The 24,508-nt window shown below is 41.0% G+C and overlaps 1 protein-coding gene and 2 long non-coding RNA genes across 4 annotated transcripts; 1 reads left to right on the top strand and 2 right to left on the bottom strand.

The window, feature by feature from the left end:
* Positions 1–14,855: 14,855 nt before the first annotated feature.
* On the top strand, positions 14,856–15,902 carry LOC123413383. Its single transcript, XM_045106317.1, has one exon. The coding sequence runs from the start codon at positions 14,856–14,858 to the stop codon at positions 15,900–15,902; it is 1,047 nt and encodes a 348-aa protein (XP_044962252.1).
* A 717-nt stretch (positions 15,903–16,619) lies between these two features.
* Positions 16,620–18,413, bottom strand: LOC123410657. The gene is made up of 2 exons (XR_006613066.1): positions 17,555–18,413; positions 16,620–16,984 (listed from the first exon to the last, which is right to left on the bottom strand). It is a non-coding gene; the product is annotated as an uncharacterized LOC123410657 (long non-coding RNA).
* A 96-nt stretch (positions 18,414–18,509) lies between these two features.
* On the bottom strand, positions 18,510–21,186 carry LOC123410961. 2 transcript variants are annotated; one of them, XR_006613146.1, is made up of 4 exons: positions 21,102–21,186; positions 20,272–20,395; positions 19,605–19,671; positions 18,510–19,329 (listed from the first exon to the last, which is right to left on the bottom strand). It is a non-coding gene; the product is annotated as an uncharacterized LOC123410961 (long non-coding RNA). The 2 variants fall into 2 exon arrangements; XR_006613145.1 differs by having other exon boundaries at positions 18,510–19,671.
* Positions 21,187–24,508: the final 3,322 nt, after the last annotated feature.

Here is a 24,508-nt window from a genome sequence, read left to right as displayed (position 1 = left end):
TTTTGCGGGGCGCGGCAAAATCACGGCCCCAACGCGGGTTTCCCCCTCGCCGTTGCGGTGCCCTGCATATAAACGGAAGCGGTTGGTGGGAGGGACATTTCAGCCCACACGGGGTCTGAAAAAGCATATTTCACGAATATGCTTTTTTACGGGGCCGTTATGTAGGATCTGCATCCGCGGCCGTGCGCGCCGGCCCGCAAAGACGTTTTTCCGCGAACTGCAAACACGCTTTGCGGGCCGGACGGATGCGGGGTCTGCTAGAGTTGCTCTAAGAAAGATGTAATCTTCGTCGGGACTGTGGTCTGCGCCCGGTCGACGCGACAGTACTTCTGGGTTGTGCTGCGTATGTGCGTATGTATCTCAACGTACGTGTTCGAATCGCTGTGAGAAATAAAGTCGGGATACATGCGTTCGTGCGCCGCGGCGTTCGTCGTTGAAAAAATCATGGTGTCACTTTTGTCTACCTTCGTCCGACGTTTGTGTCGCCGGGAGGCTGCTCGACGTGTGTCGCCGAGGAGGATTGCTCCGGGTTTGTCCCAACAATAGATATGCTCCCTCCATTTCACAATATAAGGTGCATCAGTTTTTAACAGTTTCATATTTGTTTGAAAACTAGTTGGGCAGTATACATCACAAGTTGAAGGGTCAAAACCACATGAGAGTTTGTGTCATTCTCTGAGCAATATGGAATTACGGGAATGACTGCATTTTAACAGTTCATATATTCCAAACTACTTGCATGTTATCCACATGTCTACGGCTTTGATCAATGTCCGGTCATCAATGTAGCATGTGGACATCTAATATTTATGGCCTCTGGCTACACGCGGCTTGAATCAATTGTGCAGGGTTTATTCAATCAGTTTGGCTGGTGAACCACTTGTAACTTATGTGGATGAACTATGTAACCGCGGGTTCGTCCAGTAGTGGTCGTGTATTTCTTTTTATTTGTTTCAACATCTGTAACTCGGTAACTTAACTTCATTCACGTTTAACAATAAGTATGTGTACATTCTATGATGCAGAGGGTAGGGTAATCCTCTTTTTGAAAGAACAAAACTGAAAGCACAATTACTATCTAAGGTGGTTTTGATAATTAATCTTAACATATGCATCATTGGACTAATGACTTTATTCAAGTACATTTTAAAAAAGTTCAAAGATGCTTCTGCTATAGGATTGTATGGAGATGCGTCTTTGATGAAAAGAAGTAATAGGATTGGCTAAAGCTTCAACCAAGAAGACTCTTCATTTTATACTTTGTGAGAAATCACATTTGAGTCTATAGGAAAGCCAATACTATTAGAATGTGATGAGGTATTATGATGAATTGGTTGCTCAAGTTCTTAGAGATGGCCACCAAAAATACTCAGCCACTTTCCCACAATATATATATGTCCCAAGTAAAATATGGAAAATCGATGCCGCCAACATTTCTCACTCGGTTATACCGATTTTACACTTAGACAGACCCTATGCCAATCCCACCATCTCGGTACAACCAACATTCCTATCGATGTCACCGAGATTGGGTGACCAACTTTCGGTTAAGCTAATTTCAAGTTTCGGAAATTCTGAGTTTGAAGTCGATCTCACTGAGTTTGGAAATCAGTCTAGGTCATCGTATCGGTACCACCGAGATTCATATATCGGTCTCACCGAGAATTCAAAGTTGCCACATTTAGTGCACTCGGTACCACCGAGATTAACATTTCGGTTTCACTGAGTTTGCCATCAATGGTGTAACGGTTGGATTTTGGGAGATGCCGATATAAATCCCTCCACCTACCTCTCATTCGTATAGGAAGCACTAATAACACACTTACACTTGTCAGATCCATTTTTTTGAGAGAGAGCCATCCACTCACGTGTTGAGATCAAGAGATTATAATCCTACCATTTGAACCTTGATTTCTAGCCTCCCCAAGTTGCTTTCCACAAGATTAATCTCTCCTACCCCTGCCAAATCTGAGAGATAGTGATTGAGTGTTGATGAGACTATCTTTAGAAGCACAAGAGCAAGGAGTTCATCCTTCTACCACACCTATTATATTTTGGAGTGTGGTGCCTCCTAGATTGGTTAGGTGTCGCTTGGGAGCCTCCTACTTCATGTTGTGGAGTTGAACCAAGAAGTTTGTACGGGCAAGGAGATCGCCTACTTTGTGAAGATATACGGTGAGTGGGGCTACTCCTGTGTGGACGGAAGCCGTGGTGGAATAGACAGGCCGTTTCTTCGTGGACCCCTTGTGGGTGGAGCCCTCCGTGGACTCTCGCAGCCGTTACCCTCCGTGGGTGAAGTCTCCATTAATATGGACGTACGGTAGCGCCACCTATCGGAACGATGCCAAAAATCACCATGTCAAGCTTTGTGTTTGATCTCCCTACCTTACCCTCTATTTACACTTGCATGTTTACTTTCCGCTGCAATACTCTTAGATATGCATGTGCAGGGTGTACTTGACTAGCCATAGTTGCTAAAACTGGCCCACACTACAAATTAGGAAAAATCTAAGTTTTTATCTTGTCAAGTAGTGTAATCACCCCTCTCTAGACATACTTTCGATCCTATAAGTGGTATCAGAGCTTTGGTCTCCATTACATTGATCAGCATGCCGCCAACAACCGACCCTCGTGTCTGGAGTTTCCCCCGGAGTTGTCCCTCGCAGAGGAAGAGAGAGCATCCCGTTGATGCCTTCATGAAGGTTACAGTGTCCACGGACGCCGTCGTCACACGCTCCATCCATGGCCACCCCACCCTTGAAATCCTCTGGTCGACAGTCACTCTGTCAACCCACCTTCCCTCATTGCACCTCCAAGCATCAAGCACCATGGCGGTCAAATCTTGCATCCCCAACCCCGCACCAGGATGGCATGCCTCGTCTGTCGCTGCCTAGAGCCACCATCGTGCCAGACCTTGATGCAGAGTGGTCGAGGGAGCCCTCCACAAGCTGCCGGACCAAGAAGCGTGTCTAGCTGGGCCCTCGCTCAATGCCAGAACCACGGCTCCTGAGCCCCTTGTGCAGCCGTGCGCCCAACACATCAAAATTGTGTTGTGTGGGCCCTTTTGCACCGTTGCTCCTTGTTGCCACCAACCGGAAAAAGACCAACGGCCACACCGGCCCCTCGACACAACCGTGCGCCCGAGCCGTTCCTTGCCGTCGGCAAGCACAGGCCGAGCGCCAGATCCGTCATGAGCACCTTCACCACGCTCACCGCGCGAATCCACATGTAAATAGTGTCATATTTGCTTTTGTCTTTTGTGACACTATTCATGCAGAATTTGTCTTTTTTTATTTCTCAATGTGTTTCGATCGGTTTTGGATCTGAATTTTTAGGGTTAGTGGACATGTCGTGTGAACACTCGTTTTTCAAACAAAAATTAAAACGCAGAAATTTGAGTTCTGAAACATGTATGAAAATATCACGTGATGCTTGGTATGGTAACTCATGTTATTTTCTTTCCGCAAAAAAAAAAACATGTTATTTTCCCCGGGGTCCGCCCCTACGTAGTAGTAGTACTCTGTAGATCCAAACGTGGCCGTTCGGCGAGCGACTCCACGCACTCCATGCGCTCGTGAGAAACACCAAAATCGTTCAGGATCCAACAAAATTCTGGCTAACGTGTAAACACATGCATGCACATGGACCAAACAAACTACGAAAGGGAGTACCTGTAGTGGTGCATGCATCTCATTGGATTTTTGCACGTGCATATGCATCATGCTTTGACAGCCGATAGGTTCGTCGAACCTATGTGGTGGCAGGGCGTGAACCATGCACAAGAAAAACTACACAATTCACGTGAACCATGCACAAGAAAAACTACACAATTCACGTGAACCAGCTGGAGGGAGTACGTTTCAGCTCTTAGCAGTTGGCTACCTGTGGTTTGTGATGTTTGTTTCATTATTCTTTGTGCACAGACATTTTTTGACTGGACCAGGCTGTTTAGTTTGACCATTAGCAGTAGTACGTAGTACTATCTAGTGTGTGAGAATTCAGTAAAACTATTATTCCTTTCAATCCGAATTACTTGTCGCTTCAGTATTAGATACCTCCACTTGAGCGACAATTAATTTGGATCACAAGAAATAAGTTGTATTTATTCAGGGTGAGAAATACATATGCTGCAGCTAGGACACTGTTGGAATATTAGCAGCAGCAGTAGTATTGTCATGAAGTTTGTAGTGATGATGGCAGTCCTGTTGGATTTGATGACTGCTATTGCAATTTATTTAACGTGCTATATATGTATGTTGATGAACTGGATATATATGTCAGTGCTCTTTAGGTGTATTATTATTGTTATTGTGATGTCTACCATGTTTCCTTTTTTCTGCTTTTTTGGCTTTTTGTTTGCACAATGACGGATGTGGCATTCATTCTTTTATGCTAAACCTTTTTTCTGGTTCCGGGTTCTTTGCTTGCACAATGATTGCATGATTTTATTTTTATTTCACCCGACAGTTTCTTATCTGCTTTGTGCTTTCTGATCTTTTTCATGTCCAGCTTTCTGCGGCGTGCTGTAAAAGATGAGAAATGGACATTCTAGTCCTTGTTTCTGCTACTGTGAATCAACTTAGGGGCTTATATACGTTTTAACATTTTTCAAGATACCTTGGTGTAAAATACCCTGCTTTAGTCAACTTGATGAGCTGTTGAGTGTATTTCTCGCTGATGGTGTCATTTTTTTCGGCACACTGATGGTATCTGTTAGAGTAAAACGAGATTGAATGAAAGTGAATGGACGATCAGTCCTGTTTCTATTGATTCTCAAGTATATATACATCTGAAACATGTGCGAAGAAGAGGTGTCTGTTCGGAGGCATCCCTCCAGAAGAGGTGCCTGTTGGCAATAGAGAGAGAGAGGAGACATGACTGTTCGGAGTTGGACACATCCCTTGGCTAATTAATCTACTAATTAATTTCTAACACTCCCCCTTGTACAACAACGCTCCTTGAATGTTTCATCGTTGAAATCTTCTTGCATATAGATCTTCCATCTTGAGAAATCTTCCAGATAATCTTGAGAGTCTCCCCCAAAAACCCTGTGGGAAAAATATGAGGAGAATAGAGTAGATATGTTGCTAAAACTCCTTCAAACCCAATGGGTAAAATAAGGAGAAAATAATGCAACATATGATGATCATTGTCTCTTGATAACTCATATGAGAAAACCTTTGAAGAAGGAGAAAACTCATTGATAAGTTTAGAGAACAATTAATATGTCTTGAGTACTTCCTTTAAAAACCCCGATAGGGAAAATAGAAAGTATGACATATGATCTTTGAGAAGATATTGCCTCACTAAAAACCATTATGAGAAACTTGAGAGAAAACTCATAAGGGAAAAGAGTGCAATCGTACATGCCATTGGAAACTCCTTTAAAACCCAGTGGAAAAAATACAAGGAAAAAATGATATGGCATATAAAGACACTTGTGTTTATATTATCTCGTTAAAAACCTTTTATGAGAAACCATTATGGAAAAACTCATCAAGGAAAAAAGAGTACAATATATGCAATCTGATGATTGTTAATAGGTTATAGTCTCGGAGATTACTCCCCCTGAACTTTGCAAATATGAAGGATGTCTCATACCAATGCCATTGACATGAACATGAGATTGTGTATAATCTGTTGGATTATCACAATATTTTGTTTGCAAATTATTTTCTCAACTTTCTATAATCCATGAGGATAAGTAATTTCTGAGCAATGTGATTTATGATATTGCTCTTCATATAACCTATAGGTATTGAGTAACACAAGTGGAAGTATCTTGATAAATCAAGTTATGTGATTCTGATGAATCCCAACCACACGATTTTGAGTGTGGTTAATCATTCTGCCAAGCCATACATATTTTTGTAATGCTTTAGGATAAAGCAATTATGTCAGAATGATAAGTGGAAATAACCATTAAAATCCATTTATATGACTTCCATGTGAAGGCTATTCCAGCAAATTCAGTCATTGATATGGCGTCGTTGGGATCAAATAAAGAGCCAATATCATTACATCATATCATGGTCATATATTCTATTTCCTGATGGAAATATTCAAGATTTACTGTAATCTTCAGATATAAGATGATAGTACTTATATCAACCATATACCTTTTGTTTGAGGTTGCACTCCGAATAAAGATAGCAAATATAGTGTCAGGCCTGACGTAGTTTGCAAGTATATGAGTGCTTTGGCATTAGTGAGATATAGAACTTCAGGTCCTAGTATCACTTCATTATCACCCCTAGGTAAGAATGGTTTGTACCTTATCAAAGGTAGTATGACCATACATGTCTTTTGTTGATACGATATATCCAAATTGAACTTCTCGTATATGTTTGGATATATGTAGACTGATATGCATTCTTGAGAGAATGCTCAAGTTGTAAACTTAAGCTAAATTTGGTTGAATCCAAATTTTCCTTCTTGAGATGATTTTATGTATGTTTAGGTCTTGTAGAGACATTGATGATGAAATCATCATATACACTGAGGTGATCTAAGGAAATAAAATTTTGGTATTCCTTTATTAACACATAAACAATCATCATCCTTTGTGTAATCCTCTGAAGAAGGAACTCGTCTAGTCGGTAGTACCATATGATTCACGACTATTTATAGTCATAGAGCGACTTATGAAGTCTTACACAATACATGTTGCGTTTTGTTTTTGGATTTGGAAATGAAGCCCTTTAGGAACTTTAATATAGATTTCCGAAATGAGTGACTCATATGAGTATGTAGTCACGGCATCCATTAACTGCATGGATAATATTATTTGTACTACCAATGGTATTTATTATCAAAACATAATTCCACTCATACCAAGAAGGTATGTTACATCGTAATCGATGTCGGGTCTCTGCGTGAACCCTTTTGCTACAAGCCTCGCTTTCTCACCACCTCATTGACTTTGTCTATGAATGAGAAGTTTTTAGTATTTCATATGGAAGATACTTATGAGGAGTAGGTATTATTGTGGTAAATACCACTCTTTGATGAGCGAGTGCTATTCTTCATTACTTGCTTCCTTTTATGTGAACCAATATGAGTACAAGAGGCACTCTACCATGGATTTTGGTTCAGGGCCCAAAAGGTTTTAGCAATTTGGAGAAGAAATATATGTCGACAAATGTAGACTTATGTTATATGATTATGGAGAAATCAATGAAATTTGTGGAAATGTATTTATTCCTTTTAACTCCTTGTGATTTCCTACAACAATGGAGTCAAGGTGTTTTGATGTCCCGACACCAAAACATGTGTGCACATCTATGTCGGGCTTTGGATGATGAGCATCCAGTGAGGTGTCTTTCAACTTGATGTTGAATTAAATTTACTGGTTAAGGATTTGATTTCCTCTATTTCCGCGGAAGCATATGCGAGATTATATCTCGTGTGGTCAAATTTCTCCCCCTATTGCTCTCATTTGGGGGGGGGGGAGAGTGGTTTATCAGGTACCTCCACTCTTTCTCACACTTTACTGCAGCAATATAAATCTGGGTGACACTTTTTTATCAGTAAACGTATGTGGCAGATTTGCAATGAGTTGCAAATATGTGATTCTAAACTTCTAGTTTAGATTCTTTGAGTACGTGGATATAAGGACTGAATGTGAATAACATTTCTAATTTATTTCTTGGCATTCTTTGTGGTACTTATCTCCCCCTAATGCCAGAAATGTCCTTATTGTTGATGCAATCAGCATACGGGCTACGAATAATTTTGATTAACGAATAAATTGTTATTCCTCACATAGATTCCTAATTTTCTTTGAGAGCCCATTGATGTATGCTGGAGTGGTGATATCGGTATGTAATCAAATTATCGCAGATAGGAAATACTTTGTTGATTTCCATGTAATTACTACAAGGGGAAAGTAGTATGCTATGTAGTTGGTATGATTTATATCATACTTACGGCGTGTAATGCCGTATTTTTCTAGCATGAGGCTAGTAAATTACGATTCTATAAGTTTGGTCATATTATTAATTTCATTATCTTTGATAAGATATTGAACTAAACCATTCTGGGTATGTACATCAAGTATTATATATAATCAGACATTGCTTGTGAAATGAGTTCAACAAAGTTGTCCATTCGAATGGATTTATCCCTTGTTTAGAATAATTTGCTCTTACTTTGAGAATGTGAGCAATTAATTTAGTTATATCATTCATGGTTTGTGTGACAAGAGACACACTTGAAATCATTTTATAAATGTTTCCATGAGTACCATGAAGTATCTATATAATACCACATAACGGTTGAGTAATCCACATATCTTCTGAATGTGTTCAAGAAAGAATGAGTTGGCTCATTTAGAATTGTAAGGCGATAGTTTCTTAAATTAATTTCTCCTATGGCACATGTGGTGCACATAAAATCTGATGATTTGGGAAATTTTGCAACTTGTTAAGTTGTGACCAATAGAATTGTCAATAATTTTCTAATCAACCCCAAACCAGGATTGTAAGGCTTAAAGCCAGATATTTTGTAAGATTTAGAAAATTATATTGTACGCAACAAAACTAGGTATGAATTGAGTCATACATTCAAAAATTATCAAATATAATGTCCAAGAAATAGGATATTGGACATTGCACTACATGTGGTAGTACAAGTATAGGCAGACAATGTTTTGGGAATAATCAGAATATTAAATGAGGCATCCCATATTACTGAAAAATGAATTACGCAAACATATCATAGGCGTAAACGAATTGATCATTCATTTCTTGCACTATGTTTTTGGTTCTCCTTCTGATGAAGATTCGAGAACATCATTTACCAGAATAGTTTGTGGTCGTATGTTTGCAAATTTTTAAATATCCCAATGAACTTATTTGCCTTTTAATAAATTGGTAGTGTGGTTTGACCATCTGTTTGAGGGTTTGGTAATCATATGTACGATATTTATGTAACCACACATTTGACAAACTTGAGAGTTGTCTTTGTGATCATTTGGAAATGATCAATTCCCAATTAAAAGGTAATTCTGTCATTGGTAGTATTTAGCCTCCACTTTACTTTGAATTCCTCATGGTTCTATTTTGTGACCATTGACTTGTTTCTCAATACTAGGAAATATTTTGAAATAATGGTATAGCACCCGTTGGCTGAATATGATGATTTGAAGAAATAATATGTTTCTTTACCATGAAAATGGTAATGCCATCATAAGAGGATGTAAAGTGTATTATGAGATATTTAATCGGATTCAAATATGAAAAATATCAGATCACAAAATCTCAACTTCAAGTTGATTGTATAATTACCAAAACTGTAAGGTGCGGTAGACTTGAGGCCTTGAAAAATTATTGGGTGATCATTCCAAATGTGCTCATGGCAGCATGTTTCTCTTAAGAGAAATATTCAAGGTGAATAAATATTCCTCCATTATATACTTAGTTTGAGAACTAAGTGAAGTTGGTGACAGACGAAATACATACAGACATAATTAGCTATTAAGAGAATAGCCATGACACATATTCCGAAGGAGGAGTTATAGTGGCCACAAATGCCGCATGTGGATACAATGACTGATGTCGTGAATCATCTTACAATAAATACTCCCACCAAATCATGTGTTTACTGTATTCATAAATGTCAGCCATGCATTACTTGAAAATGCTAATGCATTTATTTAATTTACTGCTAGGAGTAAGTGGCATCTATGAATAAATGATTTGTTTGAGAACAATCATGGCCAAGGTGATCCTTGGTGAACCTGGGTGTATCCTTCAATATAACACATGTGATAAAATCATTGCTAATGTTTTGGATGTCATTCTCGAGGAAGTGTGTTACTTTAGAGTCATTGCCAAAACGCATAGACTTGCATGCTTAACATTGGTTAGTTACTATGATATTATAACCACGATGTGGTGTCGACCTTGTGAAAATGTTGAGACACTCAATCATTGCCATAAATTATGGGATCGATGTTGATGGATGGACGACACTTTAATTAGAAATAGTGGCGTAGGCTCCATTGCCATGTATTTTACCAATGTAATAAAAGGTAATCATTGGAGTATGCAAATATTTGCATAATTCTCTGTGACGTATTCAAACAAAATGAGGTTTGGATAAATGATATTGGTATATAATACCATTCAACGTGCAATAATCATGCATGAATTTACTATGGTAGTAAATCATTTTAGTGAACAACAAAAAATGCTTCAGAGGAGCAAATTTTAGAATAGCTGATGCTTTTATAACCATATGTGCATACCTCAATTTTTATAGGATAACACTTTGAAGATAATCACCAATATGGTGTAGATCTCGCAGTAATAGAAAACATAGTCTAACTTTTGTTAATAGATGTTCATATCTATTACCATATGTTATGTTATATTTTCGAAAATCACTCTGAAGGTAGTCATAAGTCAGAGTGACATGATGTACACCTTGCAGTAATAATGCATAGTCTACAAAAATTTGCAGTAGATGTCAGTATTACCTTACGATATCTTGAGGTAATCACATTAATATCTGTATTTGGAAGAGCACGTTGAAGGTAGTCCTTTTGTCAAAATGACAAGATATAAACCTCACAGTAGTGATGGATAATCTGCAAATGATACAGTAGATGCCACCAATACCTTGTGATTCACAATAAAATTTGGACTGGTCATATTAAGCATGATACTTCATAATTCATGTTTGAATTACAATTGGATTTGCAAGAGAGAGAAAATCAATTGCAAAAATTATAGTTGTTCTCCTATAATGGATGTCTTAGGAAATGTTTGCGGCAAAAGCATATATAATGTCCGAAAGACTAATTATACATGTAAAATGATGTAAAATTATTCTTTTATGCAATGTGGGATGAACTGGCGGTTAAACCGTAAATTTTCCTATTAACCTGATGGCTGAAAGAAAACTTAACGATTTATATGATATTATCACATAACCTGAGGGTTCGATTACAAATTCATCAAAGGGATAACAAAAATCCCCAATTTCTGTCGTGTGACTAGGGATTAGACACCGTCGCCGGCCGGAGGGCTTGCCGCGCCGGCCACTGCCATGCGTCGGAGGGCGCCGTTGGAACATGTCGTCTGCCGCACGCTGCGTGCAGGGAGGCGCCACGGCCGTGCCTGAGGGTCCGCTACCATGGTTGGAAGTCATCGCATGTCGCCGCCTCCGCGTCGTGCACCGCCGGTCGTGCAAATTCGTCGATGGGAGGTAAAAGGAAACCTGCCTGCGACGGTGATGTGAAAACGAACATGGGAGTTTTGCACTCGTCCTCATCGTCTTTCAAACGTGTGAAGAATCGATTGTCAAGAAACGAAAGAATCGAACAAATGAATCAACTCTTTTGATTACGATAAACAGAGTAGTACTAGTTAATCAATTCAGTAAATTAGCAAACTGGGCGGGCAGGGGCGAATAATCAAATAAATCAATCCGCTCCTAGCATCCTTAATTCCAGCCGCATGGCGCATCATGTCGTCAGCCACGTAAGGGCATGTACATTGGGGTACAGTCAGCCGTCTGTAACACCTGACACGTAGGAAAATAAATGATATGGAAGAAAGAAAAAAAAAGAAAGAAATCGAGTCTGTCTGCAGAATTAACGACGATCTATTCCCATGCAAGTCGCTCGTTACAGACGAGCTTTTCCCTGTTGTACGAGGGCGTCGTCGACGGTGGGTTGCATCTGGATCGAGCGCGCCTTCTTCCGCGGGAAACCAGATATTCCCCTTTCCCGCGAACCAGGTTTCCTTCTCCCGCGAACTCTTGTTCTCGCGTGCCAACGAAATCAGATCGAGCGCGCCTTCTTCTTCACGATTTGCTCATCCTCCACTTCCCCTCCTCCAGATTGAACTCCTTGTGTAGCCTTTTCTCTGCTCTGGAGAGGATGGGGCGCCAATCCATGCGGATCCCTGCGCCACCGCCGCCGCCGCCGTGGGAGCCTGAGCAGGTCACCACCGCCGAGCAAGGAGCCGCTGTTCCCCACTTCAGAGCGGCCTCTTCCTCGCCTCAGGCTCCGCCAATGGACAAGCAGGCATGAAACGCTGCAGCCGCTGCCTCCGAGTTCTTGTACCCAATATTAAATCTGTATGATCCATCTCAGTTTTCAGTTTAGAAATCAAGAAGATCTTGTGGGATAATTTGTAGGTGTTAGGCCAGTTTCTAAAGATCTTGTGGGATAACCTATACATACATGTTCTGTAATTATGAGTAGTTTGTAAGTAACCTGTACATGTTTAGACATCAACAAGATCTTGTGAGATAACTAGTTTGTAAGTAACCTGTACATGTTCTGCAAATATGAAAACTCAATAGAAAATGGAAAAAAGCAAGCCTTGAGTTAAATAGTTCATGAATGTAGAAAATCAAAGCTTGGCCTACAGCATGACCATGTTATTTTTCAGGGGTGTGGATCCCCGTCCGCCGGGTGATTTCGTAAGCTATTTGGGAAATCCTTCAAGTTACCCTCTTCCACAACAGCCGCTTAATCAGCAGGCCATGTTGCAGCATCTCCATTACTCTGGTGGTCCTTCACACTATGTTCCATGTCCAGCACCACAACCATCACCATCAATTCGCAAGCCAAGAACTCCAGTTAAACCTTCTGGTTCACAACAAACAATCAGTGTTGACAATGCAGAGGATGGAGATAAGAGGACTGAGAAGCGACTTGCATGGACATCACAGGAGGATGTAAGATTGGTAAGTTTTCTGTGTACACATATTTGATAATCTAAATTATCATGTCAGCAGGAACACTCATGAACTTTGTTGAAATTGTAGATGAGTGCCTGGTTAAGTTGCTCTACTGACCCAATTAATGGCAACAACAAGAAGAGTGATCAGTATTGGGGAGATGTCACTAATGTCTACAACAACACCACTCCAAAAAATCGAAGAAGACAGGTGAAGTAAGCAAAAGACCACTGGCATACTCTTAATAAGCTAGTCTTCCAGTTCCATTGTTGTTGGACCAAGGCTTCTGCCATATATGCGAGTGGACAGTCGGACGCCTAGTTGTTGGAGAAAGCACACGCATTCTACGAATCTCACTACACAGCACAGTTCCATCACATGGATTGTTGGCGGGCTGTTAATGAGCACATGAAATGGACTACATACAATGAGTGGCTCGGGCAATCAAAGAAAAGAAAGATGCCAGAAACAGGGGAGATGGGAAAGCATACTTCCTCTCCAGAAGACGCTGAAGATATTCCACGCCCACCTGGAATAAAAAAAATCCAAGAAAGAATGTAATGGCAAAGGTAAGTCAAAGGAGGTTGCAGCTGATATGGAGTTGCTCGAGAAATTGGTAGCCACTCACGAGGAAGCTAAGAAAACTCGTAGGGATATGATAGAAATGCAGCAACGTTCCTCTAGTGAGATACTTGAGGTAGCAAGGCTCTCGGCGGAGACAGCACGGGTGTCAGCCCTTGCAGCAAAGGACAACATTGAGGCTAAGAAGCAAGAAAAGGAGGCTGAAATGATGAGAGCTTATAGAGCGCTCCTTGTGCAGGATACAATAGGAATGGCAGATGAAATGAAGAATGAGCTTGTGAAGACACTGAAGGTTATGAGAGAGAGATTATTTGGTACATGGGCTTGTGCTTACTGATTACAGACTGACACGTGAAGAAAGAGTTAGATGGTTTGCTTTATTTCCAGTCTTTAATTTGTGTATTTGAAGACCTAGTAGAAGTTTTCTATGTTTACATACTTTAGATTGCATGTCGTTTTATGTATTTCGTTGAACCTGTCAAGTTTGCTTTTGAAAGAACATGTGTCTGCCTGAAATTACACTGAAGTTTGATTTGGTACTCCTTTGGATGTGCTAGCATCCAGTGCAGTTATGTCTACTTTCACTTGGTCTATAGTACCCTGCATGTGTGGAACTAATTCATCTCTTCTGCCGGTGATAGTCAAAGATTGCATGGTGGAAAGTAGTGTGTATCTTTACTCCGTCTATATAGTGACTGCATGTGTGGAACTAATTCACCTCTTCCGTAGGTGCAAGTCAAGTCTTCCATAGAGAAAATTTCGGATCAGGTAGCTGACCACCTGGACTACTTCACTCACGTACCTACCTTCTATTGCACATAAATTCAGTGCCCACACGGGAATCTTACCTCTTCCTCTCTTCCATCAACATCTTCCCTGTTTGTTCTCTGGCTACACCTCCAAAGTGTGTTCGCTGCTGTGTTGTGTAGATCGCTACAACACCTTTTGGGCTTCTGATAATAATTTGTAAGTCATTGCATTATATTATCATGATGAATAGAGGAAATTTGAGATTTTCCGTGTTATTGTTTGTGATTGGCACATCCAGGCTTGTTTTTCTATGTGATTTACTAATACTGGGTCAATTTGAATATAGTATAAATTGCATATTCATGTAGCGTGTGATATTATCATAGGGAAGATAGAACAAAGTTTGTTTCAGAAATTTTGTCTCAGTACTTTGTAAAGTAACCCTAGTAACAAAATTTGACATACTAAATTTCTAAACTCATGTAGGACCTCAACGACACGACATGTCGCATAAATCCGACTCTTCATCTTCCAGTAATGAGGATGATAAATTGAATAATTTTGGCCGAGTCGAAGACATCGACACATGGGAAGTCTTCACAGTGGAGCAATAAATATTTGAACGAGTCATTGATAGGATAGATGAGCGTCTCACTGATAGGTTGATCACCAGGTTCGAGGAACGAAATTTTGAGCAATCTGTCCGTCGAAGCGGCACGAGAATGTACATATATAGGATTCGTGAAATAGCCCATTAGAACCTCATGCAGTATTACTTCGCTGAAAATCCAATGTACACCGATGAGATGTTCCGTAGAAGGTTTCGCATGAGAAGGCCTTTGTTCTTACGAATTGTGAATGCTCTCGGTGCATGGGATCCTTATTTTACTCATAGAACAGATGCCACCAACCGACCTGGGCTCACACCTCTGCAAAAGTGTACAGCCGCAATCCACATGTTAGCGTATGGAACCTCCGCGGACCAACTTGATGAGGTACTGATGTTAGCTGCAAGCACTACTTTAGAATGCTTGGGGATGTTCGCACAAGGGGTGATTGACATGTTTGGTCAAGAGTATCTGAGGCCCCCAAGATGTGATGAAGTGGAACATTTGCTTCAAATTGGTGAATCTCGTGGATTCCCTGGCATGTTAGGGAGCATCAATTGTATGCACTGGCAATGGGAGAAATGCCCTAATGCTTGGAGAGGACAATTTACCCGTGGTGATCACGGTGTTCCTACTATGATCCTTGAAGCAGTTGCTTCTTACGACCTCCGCATATGGCATGCTTATTTCGGTGTTGCCGTCTCAAACAATGATATAAATGTGCTCAACAAGTCACCTTTGTTTGTCCAAGAGTTGAAAGGGGAAGCTCCACGGGTACAGTTCATTGTCAATGGAAGGCAATATAATCAGGGTTATTACCTTGCAGATGGTATTTATCCAGAATGGGCTGTATTCGTGAAGACTATAGCACTACCTCAGATAGAGATTGCCAAATTGTTTGCACGACATCAAGAAGGGGCAAGGAAAGATGTTGAACGGGCATTTGGAGTGTTGCAATCCCGTTTTAACATCGTGCGACGTCCTGCAAAGTTATGGAAGCGTTCTTCGGTCGGTAAAATCATGGAAGCTTGCATCATTCTCCATAATATGATTATCGAAGATGAGGGGGACATGGTTCACGTCCCTTTAGATTTGAATAAGAATCCTGGAACATGTTTTGCTTTACCGCCGGAGGTCAATCGTGGTCTCAACATCTGCTTTACAAATGTGCTACAAAGGAATTCCTCTATTCGTGCACGACCAACACATCTAAAACTGAAGCAGGATTTGGTCGAGCATATTTGGCAGAAATTTGGGGATGAGTGAATAATTGTAACTAGTTTAAATAATTTTTTATGTATTATTTTTTCATTAATGATCGCCATATATCATAATTTTGTACCAATTTAAGTGAATAATTACAAATAGTTTGAATAATTTTGTATGTGTTAATTTGTTTCATTATTGATTTCGATATTTAATAATTCTGTGCCAATTTGAGTTTATATTATTTTTATTACTTTCTATATAGTTCATGTATACACATGTTACCATCATGTAATTTATGTGTGATCTCATTTGCATACAGAAGCAACAGAATAACGTATATTGATATTATCCGTGCTTGATCATGGATGCATGTGTGCATTGTGCAGTAGTAGACAGTCAAATAGACAGCTCATTGTACAAGATGTCTGTTTAGCCGTCTGTAAGTGAAGTGTCAAGTAGTTACAGATAGCTGCCGTCTAAACCATTGTACATGCCATGCCCTAAGGTATGCTAGTGCCTTGATTCCCAAACGCACGCACATGCCCTTGTATGGCAGTTAGCCTGGTCCACCATCGAACGGATAAGGAAAAATGACTCAGGAAAAATTCCCCATCGCTTCGTTCGGCAGAACGCACACGGCAGTTCGTCGCCACCACGAAGCACTCCACCGTGACAGCGTTGAGGATCTTCGATGGAGCATGGCGCCCGGCGCGGTGCTGTTTGAGATGCCTTTCACGAACCTGGGGCGCCCGGCGCGGTGCTGTTTGAGATGCCTTTCAAACAATTTATCGGAAACAGAAAGAAAGAAAATATGTTTTAAGTAGGTAGCAGTATGTTTTTGAAGATGATGGCTTCCTAATATTTAAGCATACAATTGAAATTTACTGAACCGTGGGAGATGAATTGGAGGTACAGTACAAGAATGAATAAATAGATTCTATTTATATTTTCCACACCCTACATGTACAACACCGAGAAGCTCCTCGTAAATCAAGCTTACAAGGGTGAGCATTGAACAATCATACTCTCTTCTTGCTAGCCGGCGATGAGAACACTTGTGCAACAATTAGTATTGCAATGTTCTCCTTGATAGGTTCATGAAGATTGCCAGCGATACGGATCTCATTAAATACTTAGGACTGAATATTTCACCATTGGTATTCATAGGAATTAATCAGTACTACATATAATGGTACAACTCGCAAGAAATTTCATAGCATGTGAATAAGTGGGAAAAGCAATATGACAATTTAATGTCTCATCGACCCTGCAAGCTGGCAGCATCCGAAGTGATGATCATTTTAAACATAATCTTTGACTACAAGAATGACTACACTACAATTCATTGTTTATTTTTTCCTGGACCTTTTTACCCTAAATAAGAAATAATACAAGGACAAACTTAAAGAACGCTAATGCGGTGTAGTGCCATCAGGCATGGATAAGTATGCAAGGAAAAACTCATGTTCTGGGCTTTTTTACCCTGAACGATGCATGGAACGACAGTAATAAACATATTAGGAAAATTATGCATCTTTATTTGTCCATAATAAGTTTTGTCTATTCTGCCAAATCAGTTTTTTTTACTATATCATTCGGCCGCCACTCTGTCCACATGGGGAGTGTGCTAGCATTAGTAGCATGTATCTAAACTCTGATTACCAGCACATACATTGATTAACAATAATGCTGGTGCAAAGAGGACTCACATGTGGTGAGAAACTGAAGAAGTGTTGGCTAATGGTTGAGGGCGCTCGAAGGGTTGATATCACTGAACAAGCTGTGCACCAGTGCAACCCCTAGAAAACTTTAGAAATGATGTTTCTATCCACCAGCATAAATCAAAAGATAAACCTATGATTACGTGGTAGGCCTGATAAGCCACTCCAAACCAATCGAAAAAGAGATCAATCTGTGACTTGCTGAATAATTAACAAACTTGGTGTTGTTGTCCACTACCAAATGATTGGTGCCCGCAGCTCGTTTGGCTCTGTCTGCTTGGTGCCAGCAAATTAGCACATAGATGCATCCGCCCACAGTATCAACAGCTCATCAAAGAACGGATTAGTACCTTAGCAGGGATAGAAAAATACGAAGCAGACAAACGGAATTTGCAGTTATCAACAAACACTAATTTGAATAACTTCTAAATCTCACATAGTGCAGGGGTGCTGTGAGTATCATTGTGTTACAGAAATAATGTTCCTTCCTTAGTCTACTACAGGGTGCAGAATCCATCGACCACCATGATCCTCTATCACATTAAAGCTGGTGTACATCATCTGATAACTGTCTCTGTTCCCGTTGATAAATTGTGTAACACTATGACTAAAGATTATTACCCCGTTGTCAATGAAGTGAAGAAAGAACAAATTATCTGCACACCCCCATATTTATGAAAGATTATTATCATCGGTAAGTTTAAAATATACACACATGTTACTACCAATAATTATTAATGGCTTGTACCTTACAAATACACCATACTAAAACATTATATTCTACTCCCTTTGTAAACTAATATAAGAGCATTTAGATTACTAAAATAGTGTTCTAAATGCTCTTATATTAGTTTACAGAGGGAGTAGCTATCAAGGTCTATATCGATTTTCCTAAAAAAAAGGAACACATCAATTACTTTCTCGACAACAACTTTCCCGAGAAGGAGATGCTCTAGAAAAGAAATGTTGATCCTAGCATTTGGCAATTTTTTTCAGACCAAGTTTCCTTTTTTGTGTGCCACCATGGTCCTAAATGTGCAATCTCAGATAGTGGTGTCCTACTTGCCACCATTCATCCTTCTATAAGCTAGTGTTGCAGAAAAGGGAAAATCAGAGCTTACTAAGGGCATACTCATAGTGCAGTACTGTTACTTTGTATAACCCCTCAAAAGGCTTACAACAATAGATCTTGGCTCCGCATTTACTTTAGCTTGTCAGTGTCGAGTAAAACAAGGATTGAGCTGCCGGTGGTTGTCACCTACTTTGGCAATTCTGTACAACAAAAGGCCTAAAGCTATCATGGGACATTCAACAAACAGAAGTTGCAACTATTAATGTACACTTAATTAGGAGATGTTTCTCAACACACAAACTACAACCAACTGTGCAAGTAGGATCTAGAATTAATGCACGTAGTCAGAATAACTCCAAAGCAAATCGTACATGCAGCAGGAAGAAACAAATGAAATGTAAACAAAGAATTGCTTACCTTCAATACATGGTTTCTCCTAAGAAGGCAGGTGAGATGAACAGACTATGTAGCCGCAATAAGGGGCCTCATGAATTAACAACCCAGTAACAATGGGCAACGTTACCTTGACAGAGAAAGGGAACAGTGAGTCGTCAAAATCGGTGAACTTATCAACCGTGGCCTGCTCCGCAAGTTGGTCGCGCATCCTTAGGATGGCGATCGGGGAGGTCGATGCAGGTGATGCCGTAGGTGACGTCCTGCCGCAGAAGCTCTTCCCGGAGTTGTGAAATTGCTGCACCCAACAATAACACAGCAGGATGCAATAATCGATATATCTTCCTCATTCATAGTCAATTAATTTTTGAAATAGAAACAAAATATAATTTTCGGTCATTCAGTGTCAAATGAATATTTTTCTACGTTTAAACATCATGTACAGGGACATGCATAAGCAAATAAGAGTAATCTGAAAATGTAAGGATTATACTATTTTGTCTTGCTGAGCTCGCTTCCCAATGAAATATCGGTCATTTCTTTTTATCTCAACATCAGAGCCTCTCCATTTACCATTTTTTAGTGAAAGTTCCAAGTCCCTCCTTCAGCATATGATTGTTTCTGTATGACTGATGTGCTCCTGCATCCGCATATAATTATTATTTTTTGGTAAGCTGTCAACAATTTAAGCCATTAACTAACGATAACATTGAGAGGCAAAGAGAAACTGAGCAAAGTTCTTTTTATCAAAGAACAACTCGTAAAATAATTTGGCAAGAGTTCTACATCCTCTGTGCCAGATACTATAAGTGCTTCAAAATATGGTTCAATGAGCATAAAAATAATTAAACCAACAATGCCATGATTAAATTATTTGTTTTGTTGGTATAAAATAGTAAAGCACTAAATTTACAGTTTACCATTCACATGTAAAGATCACAAGCTCTTTGGTTAAACTCTCTTTTGATTGTCTGTCAACTTCACTTATGGCCATTAATTTTCTTGAATTGAAGCAATGCCCTACAAACCTACTTCACTAAGAGGCTAAAATTGTCGCTGGTAGTCTAGACATGCTACATAGAAATCATGGAAGGGCCTAACACTGATAACATTACCATTGTATATCTAGTCATAGTATTCCAACTATCCCAAGGAAAGAGAGTTATCTGAAAGCTGCACTCTAACTTGCAACAGTAAGGGGAGAAAATTATACTACATATAAAGATGAAAAAATGATTACCATTATCTTAAATAAGGAAGCAATAGAGCAGTGTCATTCCCACAATGGTAAATGACAGAGTACAACAAAACTGGAAGTACCAACCACCATATCTTTAAATGTGTTGTTTTCTTCATCGACGGATCTAACAAAAATGAATTAAGTTAGTAACATGATCAGGTGCAAGCTTGCAGTATGGAACAGTAGATCGACCATGGGTACAAGAAAGAAATTAAATTCAATATTGAATAATCTCCTCACTCATCTCTGGTGCTTTTTCAAGAAAGGAATTAAATTCAATATCAGACAGTAAATCTCTTGTTTTCAGCTTGACTTGATTCAATAGTTAACTGTATTCCCAAAACATAATGCTCACATTCTAAAATTTGAGTCATCTAGGAAAATGTAGTTCAATCTATAAAGTTGTTGGTGCAGGCATCCACTCTGCCTTTTTTGCAGAATTTAGTTGGAGCCATCAAGTGAGCTTGAGTTAACTCATAAGCTTATATGCATCTAGAACTTCAAGTGATACTCAAATCTCTACAGAAAGGTGAAAAAACATGCTGGAACTAAGAACAAATCATGAACTTCTAACAAAATCTCAAAACTGGCACATGAGAGATCATATCCTAATATTAATCGTAAGTCGGCATGAAGATGTCCCCAAGATACAAACTACCAGTAATTTATCATGAAAATTCTCCCTGATACGGTCTAAAGTCCAAATTTTCATCAACTTTATTATATAAAAATAATCTTCAGTTAAATATGCATACCAGACCTCTAGAATAAAATGCACCCCTCTAAAATGCTTTATGAAGCTGACACATATAGAAAGCATGTAGCCACACCTATTCTTGAATCTTCATGTCTTCAGAGCTTCAAAAACAAGCTATCAGCATCTTTCCAATAGTTTGCTGGGTGGTAATCACCTTGCAGGCTGAACAAACACGATGGTCAATGTACTAATTAATTCAGACACAAACAACATAAAAAACAAATTGAGATAGAAGCTACTGTACACGTACTATTCTGAATCTGATGATTAATTGAATTGATGCCTTTCTATGTGTACACATCTCAAATATCGCAACTTATAGTTCAACTTTTGCTCACACATGATTGTGTTCACATACTCAGCAATTACTGGTAGAAAAATGGTGTATAAATATAACCTGGTGTGATCTTCAAAAGGAATAATAATAGAACATGGTGTGTTTGTGTTGTCGCTTCAGCATCGCGTTACTAAAACGGGAAGCCATCGGCCTCCTTACGGCTAGCTCCGAGAAAATGCATACAAATCGGCCAGTGACGAGGCGGAGGATGTGCTGCAGATCGACACGCCATGCAGGCCCAACCCGCACGGCAATGTGGCATACACCACATGGTGCGTCGAGAGTGCACACATGATGGTCGCCGGGCTTGCGAGCGATCCTTGTCGGGCACCGGGTTGCGCCGGGGCAGGGTGATGACGGCGTCCGTGACGCTCCAGACCTCGAGCAACGAGCGAGGAGTGATGGGGGAGGGGGCCGATGAGGAGCGCCTCTTCTTAGTAGGAGTAGGAACGGCAGCACCGATCCCCATCGCCGTGCCCTAAGTTTCCACGACAACAGCGACGGCGGTGGCCCACGACCACACCCTCCGCCGTGCCCGAACAAGAGGTCGGGCCGGTGGAGCAGTAGGGACGGCGACGAAGCAGGAGATGAGGGCGGGGCCGGCGGCGGAGCACGAGATGGGGGCGGCGGCGGCGGATGGAACCCTAGCCCAGGGTCAGAACTTGGAGGAAGAGATGGAGTGGAGGGGGCACAGGCGGGTGGGATGCGAGGGGGTCGCTGGGATGATGAAGGAAAATCAGGTGACGAAAAAAAAAAGGTGACGAAAAAAAACCAAAAAGCGATGGACGAAAAAAGATCGGTGAGATCCGGCTACCAACTGCCCTTTTAGGAGTAGAGATAACCACTGGAATACCTGTACCGATATGTGTAAACATCAATACAATTTTGAGTTGGCTTGGATACATCGAGAAGGTTTCTATGATATGGTTCAAATGGTGTCGGAAAGAATGATGGCTGGTGCGAGTCGATACAAAGGTGGAATAATAAAATACGCGCTTTGCGCAAATACCTGGATGGTTGGGAAAGGCATATGGTAGGCCAATTAAAAAAGGAAAACCTTCGCTTGTCATCTATGATTGATGAATTAGAGGCTTTTGCGGAGGTGAGACCGCTGTCCACACAGGAGATTAAGTTAAAAAAACAATCAAACGCGGCAAATAACGTATCTCCTCCGTGAGGAGGAGCTAAAATGGCATCAACGGTCAAAGGCTCAATTCATTTTAGAGGGTGATTCGAATACAAGATACTTCCATAGTTTGGCTAATGGCAGACATCAGAAGAAGCGTTTTCATTCCCTTTTACAAGATGAGGGCACAATCAAAGGCCAGGAGCTCAAATCTTTTATCACAAATTACTATAAAAATCTGTTCGGTCAGCCTGAGGAAGGAAACTTCTCTATGGACGAATCACATACAAACGACATTCCGCAAGTTTCTGATGAGGAGAACGCCCACCTTACTGCACCTTATTCCGAGGATGAGGTTAAACAGGCGGTCTTCCAAATGAAGCACAACAAAGCACCAGGTCCGAATGGTCTTCCTGCTGAGTTTTATCAAACCTTCTGGGAGATGATCAACACGGACTTGCTGTAGTTGTTTTCTGCATTGCACGCGGGACAACTCAAAATGTTTCGCCTAAATTTCGGTGAGATGATTTTGTTACCAAAGGTTAATGAAGCAGAAAGGATCCAACAATATAGGCCTATCTGTCCTCTAAACGTCAGCTTCAAAATATTCACAAAACTGTTAGGCTTAATACGGTGGATGACCATGTTGTGTATCCAACTCAGACAACGTTTATGCAAGGCTGCAATATTATCGAACACTACAACTCGGTTACTGCAATCTAGCCCAATCCAGACGAGGCTTCCTACTTAATGTTGTAACTTCACAGAAAGGTATACAAGAAGCAGACAGTTGCAAACATGTATTTCAGTGTTGAGTATGGAAAGAAAGTAAGCGCCTCTACCCAAGTTGTTGCCGCAGATGTTGCTCCAGTGAGTCGCTGTAGGAACCTTTGAGCCAGACGGTATTGAGCGCGTGTACATTATCCTCACCATAAAGCTCCAGAGACGCCTCGGTAGAAGAGCAGTGAACCACCAGCTCAGTAAGGCTGGTCATAGTGGAAGTATCATAGCTAGTAACATAGTCTTGGGACTAGCAAACATGGTGATATGGCAAGTAATTAAAGAAGAGAGAGAGGATTAGAATAACATAGGTAGATACCGTAACATGTTAAATGCTATGCTACCATGTGTCATGCATGTCAATAAATTGTTAGGTTGATCTCTTCCGCGTGGGCCCAACGGCCCACCGGGCCCTTGATCTATGCGCCCTGATCGGGTGCGTCCAACACGTTATGGTTGGTGCCCCCTGTGACCTGCGCTATAAATAAAGTGGTGGGGGCCGGGGCGCACGGTACGAGGTTCACCGCGCCGCCGGACTCCCCACCTAAATCCCCTTCCGATCTAGGGTTTAGCGCAGTGCTCATGGGAAGCACCACCTTCGGCTACACTCTTCCCTCACGCCACCGACGACCCCACCGCACCGATGGCCAGCGCTGGGAGTTCATCAGGCTCGGGATTAGGTGAGTACAATGGTAACACCAGATCTATCTATGCCAGTTGATCTACGGCTTCAACATTGGTATCATGAGCCACTAGGCAGAGATTCATTCGGTACAAAGAAAAGAAAGCATTTTTCCCTACCCCTACAAACCCTAGATGGGCAAGGCACCGAGGATGGCTACAGCCTCGTCGGAAAAGAAGCGCCGCCGCAAGGCCGCGCCAGTTCCTCTCGATCCCCACACGCATCGGCAAGCCGAGGTGCGGGGAAGAAGAACCTACCCCCTCGGGGGCTAAGTACGGATCAAGATCCGAAAGGAAAACAAAGAGAAGATCGGATTGAAACCGAAAAAAGACAACAAAAAAAGAGGGGGAACGATGCAAAACAAGGGCAAAGGGCGCCACTACCGAACCGTTTGACGGCGGCGCGTTCACCCTAGAGGTGCTCGCGCAGCCGGCAAAGGGGACGGAGATGGCGCCATCGAGTCACACATCCGGGCCTTTTTCGGTCGTGGTGGTGAAAGTTCACAGAAACAAGAAAAGTAAAGATGGCCGCATCTTCTTCCCTCGAGCTGCTCGA

This window comes from Hordeum vulgare, chromosome 7H (assembly GCF_904849725.1).
Source record: "Hordeum vulgare subsp. vulgare chromosome 7H, MorexV3_pseudomolecules_assembly, whole genome shotgun sequence".
NCBI classification, from domain to species: domain Eukaryota; kingdom Viridiplantae; phylum Streptophyta; class Magnoliopsida; order Poales; family Poaceae; genus Hordeum; species Hordeum vulgare.
This window is presented reverse-complemented; position numbering and strand designations above follow the sequence as displayed.